General features: G+C 38.5%; 1 protein-coding gene across 1 annotated transcript in view; it reads right to left on the bottom strand.

The window, feature by feature from the left end:
• The window catches only part of Rnf13 (ring finger protein 13), a 110564-nt gene that overhangs the window by 23344 nt on the left and 68148 nt on the right, over positions 1 to 19072 (bottom strand). Inside the window, exons 6-7 of the mRNA XM_028763571.1 lie at positions 12717 to 12807; positions 7495 to 7600 (exon numbers count right to left, since the gene is read on the bottom strand). Of these exons, the coding sequence (XP_028619404.1) occupies positions 7495 to 7600; positions 12717 to 12807 (197 nt within the window). The remainder of the gene's footprint in view (positions 1 to 7494; positions 7601 to 12716; positions 12808 to 19072) is intronic.

The following is a 19072-nucleotide window of genomic DNA, read 5'->3' as shown; positions in this document are numbered from 1 at the left end:
ATACTATACTATACTATACTATACTATACTATACTATACTATACTATACTATACGGGAGCAGGCAAGCAAGATGTGCTCACTGGTGTGATTGATACTATGCGGGTAACCTAACACTTCCTCACTGGAATTGGGGCCTATTCCTCAGGAGAAAAGTCATATCTAGGACTGTAGACCTGTAAAGCTGGTAGCTAAGGACTGGACAGATAGCTCAGCAGGTCAGATCATTTGCTGTGCAAGCATGTGAACCTGCCTTTGAATACCTATCACTCATATAAAATGCTGCAAACATGGCTGCATATGCCTGTAACCTCAGCATTAGTATACAGACAAAGGCAGATTCTGAGAGCTCACTGGCCATCTAGACTATCTGAAACAGTAAGCTTTTAGTTTCATGCAAGACCCTGTCTCAAGGTAAGGTAGAGAGTAGACAAAGACACTTAACATCTTCCTCTAGGCTCTACATTTGCACATATGGGAGCATGCATCCACATACTCACATGCATGTACCACATATATACACCATACATACATACATACACATACATACATACATACATACATACATACATACATACATACATATGAAAAAAGAAAAAGCTTGTGGCTATGAAGATTATAGACCTTAGTGGGGAATCTATGCTTTGTTTTTGCTAAAGAAATATGATATGCCTATCAAATCACCTTCTAAATCTTTATACTTATGCTACTGGTTAGTGTTCCTGTCAGCTTTGGCCAAAGAAGCTTCTTTTCTTAGTGGGAGGCAATTTTGCAGGGATGTTCCAAGTTCTGACAACTCATGGCTTATTGAGTGTCTAGCCCTACAAGGGACATCGACATATGTCCTCCGAGGCTTAGGAAGTGTTATCAAAGATAGAAACAACATAGGAGTGGAAGGAAGAAGAGCAGTGACATGAAGTGCTGTCTTTGGGACATGATATGGCTGTCATATTCATGACTGTGTTACAGCTCTGAGGTGAAAGGTATCCTGACACTTGGTAGTAAGAAATACCACAGTCACACCACACAACAAACCTCACACAAGGGATGTACTGGGAAAGACATAGGAAGGAAGATGGCTGCCTCTGCTCAGGAGAAGCAGTGCAGAACTAAGCAGGAAGGAAGTTTATATAAAGGTTTCTAGAGGTGTGCAGGGTGGAGATGAGGTGTGTATTTCCAGAGTTGCCTGGGATTAGAGGGATTTTGTGGCCTGAGCTGGAAGCAAACTCAGGGATTGGTATGATTTTGTGGCCTGATCATGGGCCTGGCCACTTTCCAAGCTCAAGGGGCTAGAAAAGGGGTGATAGCTGTTAGAGAAGTCTGGGCAGGGCTTAGCTGCCTCTGTCTCAAGGGCTGAGATGATTTCAAACAGCTATCGTTACCTTCCTCACAAGACCTGCCTGTAAATATTCCATCATGGATGAGGCTGAGGCTGAGGCTGAGGTTCATGAGCCAAAGTACACATGTTCTAAGAAATAACACCCCATCTATACTCACACAAACAACTCCAGTTAAACTCAGCAGGCCATAAAGAGAGAAGGGAGAGGAAAGAGAGAAGAGAGACTACATGGAAGTAGGAAGGGGACTCACTGGGGCTAAAGGGACAAAAGAAAATGAGGATGATCAAAATTCACTATATACATGTATAAAAATGACAAAGAATTAACCAAAAAGCTTTAAATGAAGAAAATAATTTTTAATGTGTCTTTAAATCAAGTACCATTAAAGTACCTCTAGGTTGGAAAATGTGGTTCATATATGTATTAAACATATATATATATCTATATATATATATATGTTTATATAGATATATTTATGTGCTATTCATTGTACTTTTAAAGTCAATGACAAATGTAGAGAATAAAAGCTCTTAACGAGACTGAGCAGATCCTGGGCAGCAGCTCTGCACCCAATCTCACAAAACCCAAAGGAAGGGGGCCTCCCAGGAGCTCTAACCTGGGCAGTATCTTAGGTAAGGAGACAGCAACACCCGCCCCAAACAGGGAGTAACTGGGACCCACTGGGACCCAGGAATTCACTCCTGTCCTTGAGCACTGGTTCCTTCCTGTCTGCGCCCCAGCACTGAGCAGATCTTGGGCCCCAGCTCTAACCCCAGTAGTAACACCCATCCCACGCAGTTCTGAAACAATCAAGATAACAGGAAAGACAGGCTCCAGTCAGAGACAGGGCAGGTAGCACTAAGGAGATCCAGATGGTGAAAGGCAAGCACAAGAACATCAGCATCAGCAACCCAGGGTACTTGCCATCATCAGAACCTAGTTCTCCACACTAGAAAGACCTGAATTCCCCATATCACCAGGAAAACAAGATTCAGATTTAAAATCACTTCTAATGATAATGATAGAGGACTTTAAGACGGACATAAATAACACTCTCAAAGAATTTGAGGAGAACACAGGAAAACAGGTAGAAGCCCTTAAAGAGGAAACACAAAAATCCCTTAAAGAATTACAAGAAAACACAACCAAATAAGTGAAGGAATTGAACAAAACCATCCAGGACATAAAAATGGAAGTAGAAACAATAAAGAAATCACAAAGGGAGACTATACTGGAGATAGAAAACCTAGGGAAAAAATCAGGAGTAATAGGTGCAAGCATCACCAACAGAATATAAGAGATAGAAAGAAGAGAGAATCTCAGGTACAGACGATACCATAGAAAATATTGACACACTGTCAAAGAAAACGCAAAATGCAAAAAGTTCTTAACACAAAGCATCCAGGAAATATCCAGGACACAATGCGTAGACCAAACCTAAGGATAATAGGTACAGATGAGACTGAAGATTCCAAACTTAAAGGGCCAATAAGTATCTTCAACAAATTATAGAAGAAAACTTCCCTAATCTAAAGTACGAGATGCCCATAAACATACAAGAAGCCTGCAGAACTCCAAATAGACTATACCAGAAAAGAAATACCTTCCATCACATAATAATCAAAACACCAAATCCACAAAACAAAGAAAGAATATTAAATGCAGTAAGGGAAAAAGGCCAAGTAACATATAAAGGCAGACCTATCAGAATTACACCAGACTTCTCAACAGATACTATAAAAGCCAGAAGATCCTGGACAGATGTCATACAGACCCTAAAAGAACACAAATGCCAGCCCATGCTACTATACCCAACAAAACTCTCAATTACCATAGATGGAGACACCAAGATATTCCATGACAAAACCAAATTTACACAGTAACTTCCCACAAACCCAGGATTACAAAGGATAATAGCGGGAAAGCTCCACTACAAGGAGGGAAATTATACCCTAGAAAGAGCAAGAAAGTAATCCTCTTCCAACAAATCCAAAAGAAGATAGCCACACAAAGATAATTCCACCTCTAATAACCAAAATAACAGGAAGCAACAATCACTGTTCCTTAATATCTCCTAACATCAATGGACTCAATTCCCCGATAAAAAGACATAGGCTAACGGACTGGATACATAAACAGGACCCAGCATTTTGCTGCATACAGGAAACCCACCTCAGTGACAAAGACAGACACTACCTTAGAGTAAAAGACTGGAAAATAATTTTTCAAGCAGATGGTCCTAAGAAACAAGCTGGAGTGGCCATTCTAAAACCTCCAGCCAGAGAACACAGAGGGAGGCTGTGTTCTCTGGCTCCTCCTGTATAGGTAGTTGAGGGTGGCCTTGTCAGGCATCAGTGGAAGTGGAGGGCCTTGGTGCTGGAAAGTTTGGATTCCCTAGTGTTGGGGAATTCGAGAGCAGGGAGGTGGGAATGGGAAGCTGGTGGGAGCACACCCTCATAGAATCTCCCAGAATTATATGAATTAGACATGACAGAAGCAGGCTGCCAGAAGACTAGATTCCAGAATTCAAACAAAAAATTATCTTGATACTAAAATTTGTTTTGAGAATTGTATATTGCAGAATACACAGCCTTGGTGTATCTACTCATCAAGCAAGCTAAGCAGACCTGCTCAAACCTCTGATGTCCTGGAATTTCAGCTGGATGCAGTGAAGACACAGATGTCAGAGGCTTATCAATTTACTCTTCCCCTGCCTCTCTTCTAATATCTCAATGCCCGTAATCAGCTTGAAGAAGTTAATGAAGAGTCGGCGCCCCTATGCCCTGGGCTTGGGGACTGAGGTGGTTAATATTGGGCTGTCTTTCTAGGGAAAAGTAGTGATTTTGTTGGAACAGGAAGGGATAGCTAGGATTTATTGCATAGCTATAACCTACTGGTAGAAATCTGTATAATTGCTATTAAGCTGAAGTTATAATTTCTTTTTTTTTGTTTGTTTGTTTTTTGTTTTGTTTTGGTTTTTCAAGACAGGGTTTCTCTGTGTAGTCCTGGCTGTTCTGGAACTCACTCTGTAGACCAGGCTAGCCTCGAACTCTCGAACTCAGAAATCCGCCTGCCTCTGCCTCCCAAGTGCTGGGATTAAAGGCGTGCGCCACCACTGCCTGGCGAAGTTATAATTTCTTAAATGGTACAAAATTTACTTTGATTTCAAATTTAAGGTTTTCATTGGTACGAATTTCTTACTGATATAAAAGTGAGATTAATATTGTTACTCTCATAGGCATTGAGCCTATATAACACATTTAGTAATACAAGGCTTAGACACAGTCCTTTAACTTTTTTAACTGATTTGAGATGGTTAGCCTGTGAGTTAAGGGCCTATAGCAAATTCATGGCTCTGAGTTTATTGTTAGGGTGTTTTCTATATTTTATTTAGAAATAGCTGAGGGGAGTTAGCAGACAACAGTCCAGATTGCCTTACATGGATAGTTGGTTTTCAAAACATCAGAAGCCCACAGAATTGACGTTACACATATTTCTGTATTAATGTTCATTTTGATTAGAGACCTCTCTGCTCCTGACAGTTTCCCTGTCTTGGATTCTAAGAAGAAACTGAGCATCTTTGGAGTTACTCCAGTTGTGGTGAGACAGCCACTAGGCAAGAATTGCCTCTTTTCATCTACAGACAAATTACTGTCCAGGAAAGGATACATTTGCAGAATAGTCGACTGATTATATCTGCCAAGACAGAGTAATCAGCTCTTAATAATTCTGCATCACTAGGTCTGTCAGATGATCCTGGGCCAGAAGGCTGAATATTGGATGCTCCAATGTTTTGTAGTCTAGGAACTGTCCAGGTGTTCAGCGGTCTCTATAAATTAGCTAAGTTTTAGAAGCTATACTTTGTGCTTTCCACAATTTCAGTTAATTCAGTCACTCTGGATTTCTGACAGGGTTGAAGACTTGTAGTCTCATAGCCAATCCCGGCTATTTACTTTGAGAGAAAAGATTTGAGAGGATGGTTTTCAGCTGACATTCATTCTAAAGCCAAGAAAAAAGCCAGGTTCAGAACTAAGTCTTTTAGTTAGGAGAGATGACAGAGGTTCTGGTTAGTCAGCAAAATGATGGATTGGGTATTAGGTCTATCTTGTACCTTACTGATACAAATTGGTATAGTTATGCTCTAATTGTATTTTGAGAGAAAAGTTTTATTTTAACAGGAAGGATGATATGTAGGAGGAGCTAAGGTGGGAGGAGTAAGGAGAGGAAGAGGAAGAGTAAGGAGAGGAGGAGGAGAAGGAGAGGAGGAGCTAAGAGATAAGAGAGAGAGGGAGGGGTTGAAGAGGGGACATGGAGGCAGATGTTTGCACATCTCCACCAGTCAAAGATAGTTGGTATATCTAGGTTGGGTATTGGGTTACACTTCTGATTATATGGGTATCTTGTTATTGAGCATTACCAAACTTATAAAGCCTTTGATTAACATTTTTTTAAAAAGTTCCTAATTAAAAAAAAAAAGCTCTTAACGAATACTTGAATGTTGTTACCTAGTACTATAGTAGGCTAATATTAAAGGTGATATTGTATGTGTTAAGCTGATTCCACATATATTAATCTCTGGAAAATGTGTACATTCATTGTGGTGTTGAGAAGTCCATGGTATGATCAAACTTCAGATACAGAGCTATGTACATTGAATTGCTAAAAGTTTGCATGTGTTCTACAATAACTTTTAAAACATAAAAATAACTATACAGTCATAATCATTTTAGTTTCACATAGTTAAGGTTTTTTTTTTTATTTTTACTTTCTAAGGTAGTATATATTTAAAATAAAATTAAGGGTATTATTTAACCTCCTCCCCTCCCCTTCATTTCCTATGCTCCCTGATCACGCTTCCTTATCTCAATGAATCCCCCTTTGACTTTCATGTCTTTTTGTTGTTGGCTTGGTGAATACATCGACTGACTGAGCATAATTTTACAGGAGTGCAGGTAAAGGCTATCTCTAGCAGCATGAACAATTTACCAGTGGCTACAGCTCTGAAGAAAATGGCTCTTCCTCCTGTAGCAACTGTTAACTGCCTACAAACCCACAGGGAGGGGTGGTGGCTAATGAGCCGCTCTCCTCTGTTAACCTCCTACAAATGCTCAGGGAGATGAGGCCCACCACACCCTATGACAAAGACTCATATTGTGTCGGTAGTCATAGCTGCTAAGAGACTAAAAGAGCAAGAAACACCTTTATATCTTTAATTTTTCTGTTAATGTTTGAATAAAGAATATAATCCTATTTTCAAATATTTTTGTATCATACATCATACAGCCTCTAGAAATTTCCTTGGTATAATCCTAAAAGAATTAAGCATTAGCTAGATGTAGTGGCGCATACATTTAATTCCAGCACCAGGGAGGCAAAGGAACACAGATCTCTTGATTTTGAAGCCAGCCTAGTCTACATAGTGAGTTCCAGGACAGCCAAGAATACATAGTGAGGCACTATCTCAGAAAAGAAAGGGGGCATGGGACAGAATAAATGAATTAGGGGTGACTCACACAAGTATTAGCTTAGTATCATTTTGAAAATAACTTAGACCTCACAGACCCTCTAGAGTCCTGAAACCATTCTCTGGTTATAGTGATCCTAGAGAAATAATGTATCATCACATTACATCAAGCCCTCATAATATTCTCTATTTACATTTTAATACAAATTTACTTCTAGGTAAACTTGGTCAATTTGTTGATAATACCAATATATCACTACTCATCAAATTGGAGTACAAATGGCTGTGAACCACCATGTGAGTGGTGGGAGCTGAGCAGAGGCCTTCTACAAGAACAAGTGCTCTTAACCACTGAGCCATCTCTCTAGTCCTCCTCCAATATTTTAAAATACATTTCAAGCTAAGCTACAGATATTAGTACATGTCTCCCCTTCTTACTGTATGTGTGCATTTTTACACACAATATATGTTTCTATATAACTTAATAGATTCAGACAAATGCTATGCATTTGTGTACCCCACATTTTTCTCTAGATACAGGAAAGGGTTCTTACCTGGGAAAGTCCCCTCCTACCTTTACAGCAACCCTTTACCCACCTCCAGTGCCCCATGCACAATAACTGTTATATTTCTTCCACACTATATTTGCTTTTTCTAGTACTTTTATAATTATTACAAATCAACTGACTTACCATAAAAATGACTATTAAGATGAGGCAGATGCCCACTATGATGAGGAAGGGGATCAGATAGTACTCCAAAGGAAGACTCAGTTCTGGAACTAAGACAACGTGGCCCCTAGAAGAAAGGAAAATTAATAATTGAGAGTTAATAACAATTATCAAATTATTTGTGGGTTTTTTTTTTTTTTTTGGTTTTTCTCTGTGTAGCCCTGGCTGTAATAGAACTCACTCTGTAGACCAGGCTGGCCTCGAACTCAGAAATCCGCCTGCCTCTGCCTCCCAAGTGCTGGGATTAAAGGTGTGCACCACCACTGCCCAGCCAATTATCAAATTATATAAAACAAAAAATTAATGACCTGGCCATTAAATTCAAATCTACTCTGCATACTTTATTTTCTAAGATATGATTTACATAGTTTAATAAGGCAGTGATTCTCAACCTATGGGTCGTGACCCCTTTTGGGGTTGACTGACCCTTTCACAAGGGTCACCCAAGACCATCTGAAAATACTACATTTACAGTATGATTCATAAGAGCAGCAAAATTACAGTTAGGAAGTAGCAATGAAAGTAATTTTATGGTTGGGAGTCACCACCTGAGAAACTGTATTTAGAAGGGTTGCAGCATTAGAAAAGCTGAGAACCTCTGACTTAGGGGATGCTTCTTACATTTGTGAGTCTATTTTGCATATTGTTCAGAATAACCCCTGAACAAATATTACTTAACTGAACTATACAAAAAAGAAAAAAAAACTTTTGCAATGAACTATGCAAAAATTGTATTTTATACATAACATCAGCATAAAAACAATCATAGGGATGGTTCAGAGATGGCTCAGTGGTTAAGAGTACTTGCTGCTGTTGCAGAGGACCTGACTTTAATTCCCAGCACCCAAATGCTGACACACACATGAGGAACATATATATGTGCAAGAAAAAAAAACACAGAGAACATAAAAATAAACTAAACCTTAAAAACAAACAAACAAACAAAAATAGTAGCATGTAATAAAAACCGACCTCACTCATTATTTCCATCAACATAACACTTGGGCCTGGAGAGAAGACAGCTCAATGCTTAAGACCACTTGCTGGTCTCGCAGAGGAACAGGGTTCAACTCCTAACACCTAAATTGGGTGACTCACAACCACCTCTAACTCCAACTACAGAAAACCAAATGTCCTCTTCTGGCCTCCATGGGCACCAGACATGTACATAGTGAACATACATGTAAATAGGCAAACACTTATGAATATAAAATAAAAATAGACATTTTTTACAGCTACTCTAGAGTAGTGGCTCTCAACCTTCCTAATTCTGTGACCCTTTAATATAGTTCTTCGTGCTGTGATGATCCCAACCGTAAAGTTATTTCACTGTTACTTTGTAACTATTTTTTGCTATAAATCATAATATAAATAGGTGATATCCAAGATATTTGATATGTGCAACCCAAAGATTGACAAACCCTGCTCTAAAGTAAATAGTGACACAAATTATACTCCCCCCCCCCCCGTTATGTACTTCACCCATTGTACCTGGTACAACAGTCACAGCCCCTGGACCCCTGCATTTATCTATGAGATGTGGAATGAAAAAATCTCATCAAGGAATTTCAAAGAGAAATTTCTTGTACATTTCCATGTTCTCCACTGTTTGGCTGAAAGCATTACAGAAATATGTATGTTATGGAGATGGGAATCAGAGAATAATATCACATATCTCATTTCTCTTAGATATAACCATGCTGTTGGTTATATCCTATCAGATAAAAACAGTGATCAGATTTAAGTTCACGGTGTCTCATGAATGGCCACACTTCACATGGTATGAAAGCACTGCTTTACAGCTCCTTAGTCTAAGAAGAGGTATACAGCGCTCAGCAGTATGGATGTTCTCTCCATTGGAAGGACTGGCGTACTAGAGCAGACAATGTTAGCCATGCTGCTGACTGCTAGGTGGTTTTTTTCCCAAGGTGATAATATAATATTCAGTTAAAGGTAAAGTAATAACTCTTACAATTAAAAAAAAAAAAATGCTTCTTTCCCCACTAACAGAAGTCTTTAGGATTCCATAGTACTTATGAAAAAACATGAATATTTTTACTCCCAAGCTGTTTTTACTGATATCATTTGTCAAATTTGCATCTAAGGAATTCAACTAAACTGTAACAAATATAAACAGTATCAGGGATTTCTCCCAAATATTGTAAATACCCTCCAAAACTTACTAGGATTGCTAGAATACAAGTATCACTTTTCAGCAGAATAGAGGATAATAAATTATTTTATATGCATTTTATAGCTTTGTATAAAATATCTAAATCATAATAGCATTGTTTTTTTTTTTAAAGCAGCATCAGGCTTGGGCCAACCTATTTGATCATCTCTTTTAGCAAAAGATCATCTCAAAAATAATTTTCCAGTTTGGGCACAAACCCTCTGCACTGTAATAATGGTACCACTTACATGAGGCATTGATCTGCTGGTACAACATGAACACACCCCCACTGACATGCTATAAATTAACAGTGCTGGGATCTAAAAGCCAGACTGCTCCATAACTAACTTTAAACAATTATGGCTTTTTAATATCTTTCAGTAGAAGCTTATACTTCATCTATTCTGATTTTTGGCTTTTTCATGCCCACAACTTACATAGATACATTGTTTTCCCCACATGACAAAACAATCTCCTGTGACTTAATGTGTTCAATTGCTTGGAAATACCTTGCTAGGCAAGAAGAAACAAGCTAAAAATGCAAATCAGAAAGTTCCAATAAAGTAGAAATTAACACTTTAGAATAAAAATGCTCTGTTTATAAGTACAAGACTGGCACTCATTACAGACATTCCCAGCCACACTGATTAGTGGTCTGGAGTTTGAAATTCTACAAGTCCTATACATGCTTGCCCATGCTCCAAATCATTTTAGCTATAGTTAAGACATATTATGAGAATTCTAAATAGTCTAAAATCGACTAAGTATTTTAAGCATCTTGAATTACAGGTTGTCCTGGTGGTTTATTGTTAACTTCATACAAGTTAGAGTTATCTGAGAAGAGAGAACCACAATTAAGAAAAATGTCTCCATAAGAAAATGCCCTATGGGGCATTTGATTATCTAATGATTGATGTGAGAGGGTTCAGCCATTGTGGGTGGGGCTACCCCTAAGCACATTGTCCTGGCTGGGGTTTTTAAGAAGTAGGCTGAGTAAGCCATTAGAAACAAGCCAGTGGACAGTGACCCTTCAGGACCTCTGTTTCCAGGTTCCTGCCTTGATTTTTCTGGGTGACTGTAACTTGGAAATGTAAACAAAATGAACCACTTCCACCCCAAATTGTCTTTGGTCATAATGTTTTATCACAGCAATACAAACTTAACTAAGTTATAAAGTCAGTAGATATTCAAGATAAAGTTCTTTCTTTTTTTTATTGGATATTTTATTTACATTTCAGATGTTATCCTCTTACCCCATTCCTCCCCCCAGGAATCCCCTATCCCATCCCCCCTTCCCCTGTTTCTATGAGGATGTGACCCCCCCCCCATCTCTCCACCCTCGAATTCCCCCACACAAGGCATCCAGACTTCTTGGGACCAAGGATCTCCTCTCCCACCTATGCCCGACAGGGTCCTCCTCCCCTACATATACAGCTGGAGCCATGGGTCCCTCCCTAAGTGCTCCCAGGCTGGGGGTTTAGACCCTGGGAGCTCTGGTTGGTTGGTATTGTTGCTCTCCTCATGGGGCCACAAACCCTTTCAGCTCCTTCAGTCTTCTCTCTAACTCCTCCATTGGGAACCCCTTGATCAGTTCAATGGTTAGCTGTGAGCATCTGCCTCTGAATATATTAGCCCAGAAACTTGAAATACCCAAGATAAAGTTCTTTCTTAACCAAACTGCTAATGGTAGAGGTTGTGACAGCAATTACTCATGGTTGAGAACTGCTTCCTTTCTATTTTTGTATCTGCCAGAGCTGAACCTACGGATTCACCCTAGGTAAATCTCAATTTTTGAGGAGATGTGGGAAGAGGTATTTAAATTATTTTTAGTTTTTAGTAATTTATTACCACATTGCTTTCTATGACCATGCCTAAATACTGTAAATGCCAAAGGTTTTGCAGCTAATATTTGCTGTTTGAGGTCAAGAAATGTGTAATGGAGGAAATAAGGTTTATCCTCCCTTTGTATGTTTTCAGGCTAATTTAAAACCCAACATCAAGGTCTACATATCAAAACAACTTGTTAATTTCCCAACGCCCTGTTGACACACAACCTTGACTTATCTCCTTCTGATAATTAATATCAGTCAATTACAGAGCTTTTAGAACCACACAACAGTCTTCTAGCCATACACTTATCAGAAAAACAACATCTGATCAACTCAAGTATTGGATACTGATGTGTATGCTGGGAACTGAACTCATGTCTTTGACAAGATCAGTATACCGTCTTAATCTCTGAGCCATTTCTCCAGTCCCCTAATATGCTATTATTCTTATCAGTGGTTAAATAACTAGACAGTAGCATTAAAAAATTAAAGTAAAACTGATACTTTCTTAATATGATTAAAACCCAGAAACCTATTTTGAAATAAGTTATCTCATTAATGAGTAAGGCAGATTCTCTACTAGTTAGTGTGGTGTTAAAGGTATTTCCAATGCATTTGGATGACAGAAAGCAACCTGAAGGAGAAAAATTAGGAAAGGTGAAGCTGTTCATATTTGTAATGGAAAAATTATTTTCAACCATAAATAGTTTTGGCAATTACAGATTAACATTACCATTTAATATAACTTTCATTTATCCAAATAAGTTCTTCATAGTAAATGTAAAGAAATAGGAGAGTCTACCAGCAATTGCAAACAATAAAATATCTTGTCATAAACTTAAAAAGAAACTATAAAATGGAAAGTTTATCTTTTTAGTAACACTGATGCCAACATTAGCAATATTCTATAGCATGAACATACTTTTAATACATAATCTAATTTGCATTTAATACAAAATACAAATCAAATAAAACATTTTTTATCATATAGTAGCTTGTATTAAGAGAGCATTTAATACAATCTATTAGCATATTATAAAACAATCTTTTCCAGGCCAGTCAGGATAACATAGTGAGACCTTGTCTCTAAATAAATAAGCAAGTATCAATGCAACTAATATTATATAATTCTATTCTGAACAATCTGAAGTTACAAAATGTTTCCGATATTCATTACTTACCCTTTTTCATATGTGAATTCATCTTTCAGGGAATTTGCTGATGATTCACCAATAAAGACAGACGGAATGTCAATTTTCTTTAATGTATCAACTGTGTAAAAGAAAGGTAAGCTTGTTTGTAACAAGGCAATATTTAAGGGTTTCTCTAAGAGCAGCAAATGCAATTAGAAACAATTATACCCAAATTATGCTTACTGTTTAATCTTTCAGACTGTAGATTACATTTACCATAAAGGTATTCATAAATGCCACATAGCATTACAAAGGTAAGGTTTTTCATGCATACGTTTACTTAGTTCTCTGAGTAGTCTTACAAGGTAGAAACATAATTTTTATCTTTAATATTTTCATTTGGCTTACTCTTCTACAATCACAGGCTTGGTCAACATTTATGCAGTTCAGGTATGTGATTTTGTGGTAAATGGAGAAATACAGAAAAAAACTTTAACTATTAAAGAACAAAGAAGAGGGCAAAATCTTAGCCTTCTTTCCATACATAACTTGATTCCTAAGTACAGATGAAAGTGCATTTTATATATCCATTTCCAGGACAGAAACAAGCCACCAGTGTAAGAAGTCTCCACTCAGAGACGTCTAACAGGCAGCACCATGTTTCTGGCTCTCAAGGGTGACAGATTACCTGGCATTAGGCAAGGAGCTAGGGAGTTCAAGTTCCTCCTAGAGGTCACAGCAGGGCTACCCAAAAAACTTGACCCTGACCTCTGTATTTAAAACACAAATGAAATGCCATCAAAAAAGATTTTTTTTAAAAAACAATTTATCCACTATTCAGGTATGGAAATAAAATAATCGGAAACCCAAATAAAAACAATCTTTTTTAGGTGAAGGATTTGATGGTGACAGATTATTTAGGGCTGTGTTCCAAGGTCTTTCAGTATCTGCATAGCAGCTGTGGGTTTCTACATCTGTTTCCATCTGCTGCAGGAAGACGCTTCTCTGATAATGCGTGAACAAGGAACTGGTCTATAACCATGGCAGAATATCATTAAGAGTCATTTTATTACATTTATTTTCTTTTATTTTGAGACTAGTATTGTTTGGCTTTATCTTAGGTCCCTAGGCTGTCTAGTCTGAGGTTTTGGTCACCCAAGCCGTGTCTGGTATGAGCTCCATTTCTGGGTAATTGGTTGTTTAGCACCATTGCCCTAGAATATCTTGCAGACAGGATACTGTATGAGGAAGTAGGAAAAGTGTACCAGCCAGAGGGGATATGGAGGACAAACAAGGCCCTCTAAAGCAACATGAATAAAGCTCATACGAACTCTCAGGGCCTGCACAAGGTTTCTCTCTCTCTCTCTCTCTCTCTCTCTCTCTCTCTCTCTCTCTCTCTCTCTCTCTCTCTCTCTCTCTCTCTCTCTCGCGCGCGCGCGCGCGTTAAAATTAGGTGGGTAAGGAAGGAGAGAGACTCTGGAAGGACTAGAGGGGCCTTAGTAGGCCCCAAGACCTTAGCACAACTGACTCCAGGATAGCCTTTAGGCTGTAAAAACTCAGCATGTAGATACTACCACCTGCCAAAACTAAAACAAAGACCTAATCCATCAAAGTCCATAGTTCTGGGAAAGTCTCTAAATGTACTAACCTTGCTTTTTGGCTTCTGAAGTTCTGCTTCTGGCTAGTTGTTCTTGTTAACTCAAGTATGTCAACCCAGGGCATGGTTTTTATGCTTAATAGCTCACCCTGGGAAAAGTTTGGGACTACACTGGGATCTTGAACAATAAATAATAATACTAAATAATAAAGACTTTCTACTACTTTAAACCCATCTCTGAGCTGTCATCTCTGGTGAATACTCCACAACAATTATGGCTTCCAATTTAGTGTTTTTTATGGGATTCCTAGGTGTCTGACTGATTAAGTGAGTCTCTGATTCTTGTGCCTTCTCTTGGGCTCTTTTCTTTCTGTTGGTTTGTCTTATCCAACTTTGATGTGATATTTTTTGCTCTATTTTATCTTGTCATATTTTTTAAATGGATGGATGGATGGATGGATGGATGGATGGATGGATGGATGGATGGAAGGAAACCAAGCCACTAGAGTAAAAGTTAACAAGTAAATGCCTTCTGCCTGCAGGGAGAGGGAAAATCAGTTTTCAGTGGGTATTTCTACCACTCCAGAAGAGGCCTCATATTCAGATCAACACATAATTGAACTCCTCAGATTCTGTATCTGCTTTTATTTGGTTTCAGTTTGGTGGTATGGGGGGACATTTTGTTTTCTTGGTTTGGGGGAGGCATGTTATTGCATTGGGATCTTGCTTATATTTTGAGAAAGAACTTAAAATTGTATGGGTAGGGAAGGGGAGAGGATCTGGAAGGACTTGAGGGAGGAAAAATATGAACAAAATATATTTAACTTTAAATTTTTTAAATAATAAAATATAATGTTTTATATTATTTATATGATTATACTTTTACAATATAAAATATAATAAAATAATCTGATAGCAAAAAAAACCCAAGTCTTTTTAATATTACTAAAAAGTAGTTTCACTATCTGTGAGTTAATCAAGGGAAAGTTTGTTTGTTTGTTTGTTTGTTTGTAAGAAGGAAGTTAGTTATCGTCTTCTGCTTGCTCTCACTCTCATTAGCAAGTCTTTTCTTTCACTGGCATTAGAGCCTACTTCTGCAGGATTCCAGCATATACTAAAGACCAGCTAAGATATCCAGGCCCATGGATTGAACTGGATTCTTGGACCTTCCATTGGTAGACAGCCATTTTGGACTAGCTGGACTAGTCTGGAAGCCATTCTAATAAATCTTCTTTCTATTTATAGAAAGATTCATTCTATACATTCTTTTCCACTAAAGACCCCTGACTAATACTAATGCTAGTACTAATACTTCTCTTTCACTTTATTGAGGCAGGGTCTTTTTTGTTGCTTCTGCAGGGCCATGTAGCCAGGCTAGCTGGCTCACAGGCTTCTAATTGATTCTCCTATCTGCTTCCCATTCATTGCAGGAGTGCTGAGATTACCAATGTAAATTACTACAGCTTGCATTTCATATGGGTTTGATCTCAGTACTTTTAACCAATGAGTCATATCACCAACCCCTAAATTTTATTCTAACAGAGCTTAGAATTATAATCCCTTCATAAAAAATTTTATTCTTCCATGAAGATACTATGATAAAGTGGAAAGACTTAACTTGAGGCTATTGACTTACAATTATTAGAAATAATATTTTCTGAACTATGATATCAAAAACAATACAGAATCATCCTCATTTTAATAAGATGCTTGAGTTTGAATTAGAATTCTGGCCAAAGGATGCCTTCTTTTATTTTTCCAGTAATATATACAGATCAACAAAGGAACTGACTTAGGATGTACCAACTGAGATTTTAAAAAAATTAAAAGAAAGTATTTTAAAAGGGTGATAGAATACAATCAAATCTACAGTATCTTTTGCACAACAAAGAAAATCAATAGACTTGAAGAGACAGCCTATAGAATGGCAGAAAATACTTGCAAGCTAAAGGTCTGACAACATAAGGAAATCCAAAAATCTTACTAGCAAAAAAAGTCTAAATACTCTGATTCTGAAATGGGCATGAGGCCCAAGTGGACGTTTCTCAAAAGCTATTCTGGTGTGCTAGCCACACGTTTTCACTAGGTATTTCAAAAACAAAAGAAAATGCTTAAAATGTTTTGCCACTGAGAACTACTAAATGATCAAGATGATGCCTAAGTAATGCATCCATGTTATAGGTGTCACGAGAGAACAGCATCATCTTATTTGACGCATAACCCCACTTCTCTCGGAAGTCTGGTGCTGCTCATGGCATGGTTGTCAGGCTGCGCTGAAATGCTAGGACTTGTTAGAGGCTGTTTTGCAGACTCCATAATCATCACAGTCCTGACTGTGAAATCATTCATAGTCATAAATAAAGAAGATTTTACATTAGATTTTAAATATAATTTTGCCTTATCGTATTAGAGGTAAGAAAAGACAAGAGCAAAACACTTTCCTTAGGGCTTAAGATTGATCTGTTAATAAATAAAATATCTGCCATTTTTTGAAGATGGGGCTGTTTAGAGTCCTAAATATATTCCAGTGTACCACCTCAGTCTATGACTTTACGTGACCTTTTGTTCCAAGAAAACTCTGTTCTACCTTTGCATATATAAATCATTAAAAGTACATATAAATCATAAAAAGTGAGACTAAAACTAAAAGTAAACTAAAAGTAAATAAAAGATCTTATAACCATGAATGTGGTCAATAAACAATTGCAATTAGAGAGATTTTATTAAAGATTAGACACCATAAAGGGGGAATGAGAAAAATGGGGGTAGATTTTAACTGGGGAGGGAAAGGGAAGGTATTACAGAGAGAGAAAAAGGAAAGAAAGTCAAATAACACTATGGAGGTTTCAAAATGCCATAATGAAACACATGCTTTTTCAAAAACATATACACAATATTTGTGCACATGCACACATACACATAGAAATACGAACACACACACACACACACACGCATAATTTTTAATCGAGTTATATCACACATAGTGACAATGCTCTCCCCAAACCATAGTCTATCTAACAGAAATCCCAGTGCCAGATGTCAAAACCCCATCTCAAGATGTTGCTCAGTGTGGTCTAAGAGACTCCTCCAAACAATACAGGCAATTTCCATTGCCCTTAGTTGGCTCCCAGAGCTTAAATATAGTACCAAAAGATACTGTGCAGGCTGCCAAGAGGGAAGGGGAAAGCAATCAACAATCCTCTTCAGCTATAAAGTCTAGGAGCCACGACAACTATTGTCCAGGAAGGCATCCTCAATGGCACAACAGTGACACATTTAACCAGGGAATACAAACTGCTGTCTAATTGGACTTAAAAGCCGCTCAATAGCATGGAGTTCATGCATGGTACTGCAAACCTAGCCAACGACCCACAGCTGGTGAAGTCATGGACTCTGGTAGAGAATCTATAATTGCCACTTTCCTAAAACACCGTAATTTCTAATTGCATTGTAAATACTTATCCTTAAACCCACAGGTAAGTGTAGCTTTCACCCCTCATCAAAGAAGTTTCTCTTTGCAGCAGATGGAAGCTACTATAGACATCCACAACTGGTCAAAATACAGAGCTTAAGTGTCAATGAAGTACCCAACCTCAACTGATACATCTACAACTCAACCGCTTTACTTAAGGTTCAAGGAAATCAAGTAAGGAGGAGCAGAAAGATTCTAAAGGACAGGACCAGGATGCCTGCTGCAAGCTAGTATCTTCTACACAAGACAGGAAAACTGGACCCATGAAATCTCGACAATATGGTTGCCCAAACAAGACCTGCACAATTACAACAACTGGTTAACACATCATCTTTGATGAGAAACATTTCACAAGGTTCCACCTCTACATGAAAAGCTACAGGCAATCAATGGCATCTAAGAGAGAAAGAATAAGTTGTCTCCATGATAAGCCCCTGATAGGTTATCCAATCTCAAGTAGTTACCCTAACCACGTGTACATACAAACAACACTAAACAAACTGAGCAGTGTGTAAAATAATAGCAATCAAAGGAGAAAAAATCATGAATCTGAGAGAGGGGAACACAAGAGATGTTCAAGAGATGAGAGAGGGGCAGAAATGATGTAAATACAGAACACATACATAAAGTTCTCAAAAAAAATTGGATATTAGCCCAGAACCTTGAAATGCCCAAGATTCAACTCACAGGCCACATGAAGCTCATGAAGAAGGAAGACCAAGTGGGGGTGATTCGGTCTTTCTTAGAAGGAGCAACAAAATACTCAAGGGAGCAAATATGGAGACAAAGTGAGGGACAGAAACTGAAGGAGGGGCCGTCTGAAGACCATTCCACCTGAGTATCCATCCCATGTGTAGTCACCAAAGGTAGATGCTGATGTGGAAGTCAGGAAGTGCATGCTGATAAGAGCCTGATATAGCTGTCTCCTCAGAGGTCTGCAAGAGTCTGACATATTCAGAGTCAAATGCTCACAACTAGCCATTGAACTGATCATGGGGTTCCCAATGGAGGAGTTAGATAGAAGACTGTAGGAGCTGAAAGGGTTTGTGGCCCCATGAGGAGAGCAACAATACCAACCAACCAGAGCTCCCAGGGTCTAAACAATCAGCCTGGGAGCACTTAGGGAGGGACCCATGGCTCCAGCTGCATATGTAGGGGAGAAGGACCCTGTCGGGCATAGGTGGGAGAGGAGATCCTTGGTCCCAAGAAGTCTGGATGCCTTGTGTAGGGGAATTCGAGGGTGGAGAGATGGGAGTGGGGGGGGGGGCCCAACCTCATAGAAACAGGCGAAGGGGGGATGGGATAGGGGATTCCTGGGGGGAGGAATGGGGTAAG

This window comes from Grammomys surdaster, unplaced genomic scaffold (assembly GCF_004785775.1).
Source record: "Grammomys surdaster isolate TR1022 unplaced genomic scaffold, NIH_TR_1.0 139, whole genome shotgun sequence".
Taxonomy (NCBI): domain Eukaryota; kingdom Metazoa; phylum Chordata; class Mammalia; order Rodentia; family Muridae; genus Grammomys; species Grammomys surdaster.
This window is presented reverse-complemented; position numbering and strand designations above follow the sequence as displayed.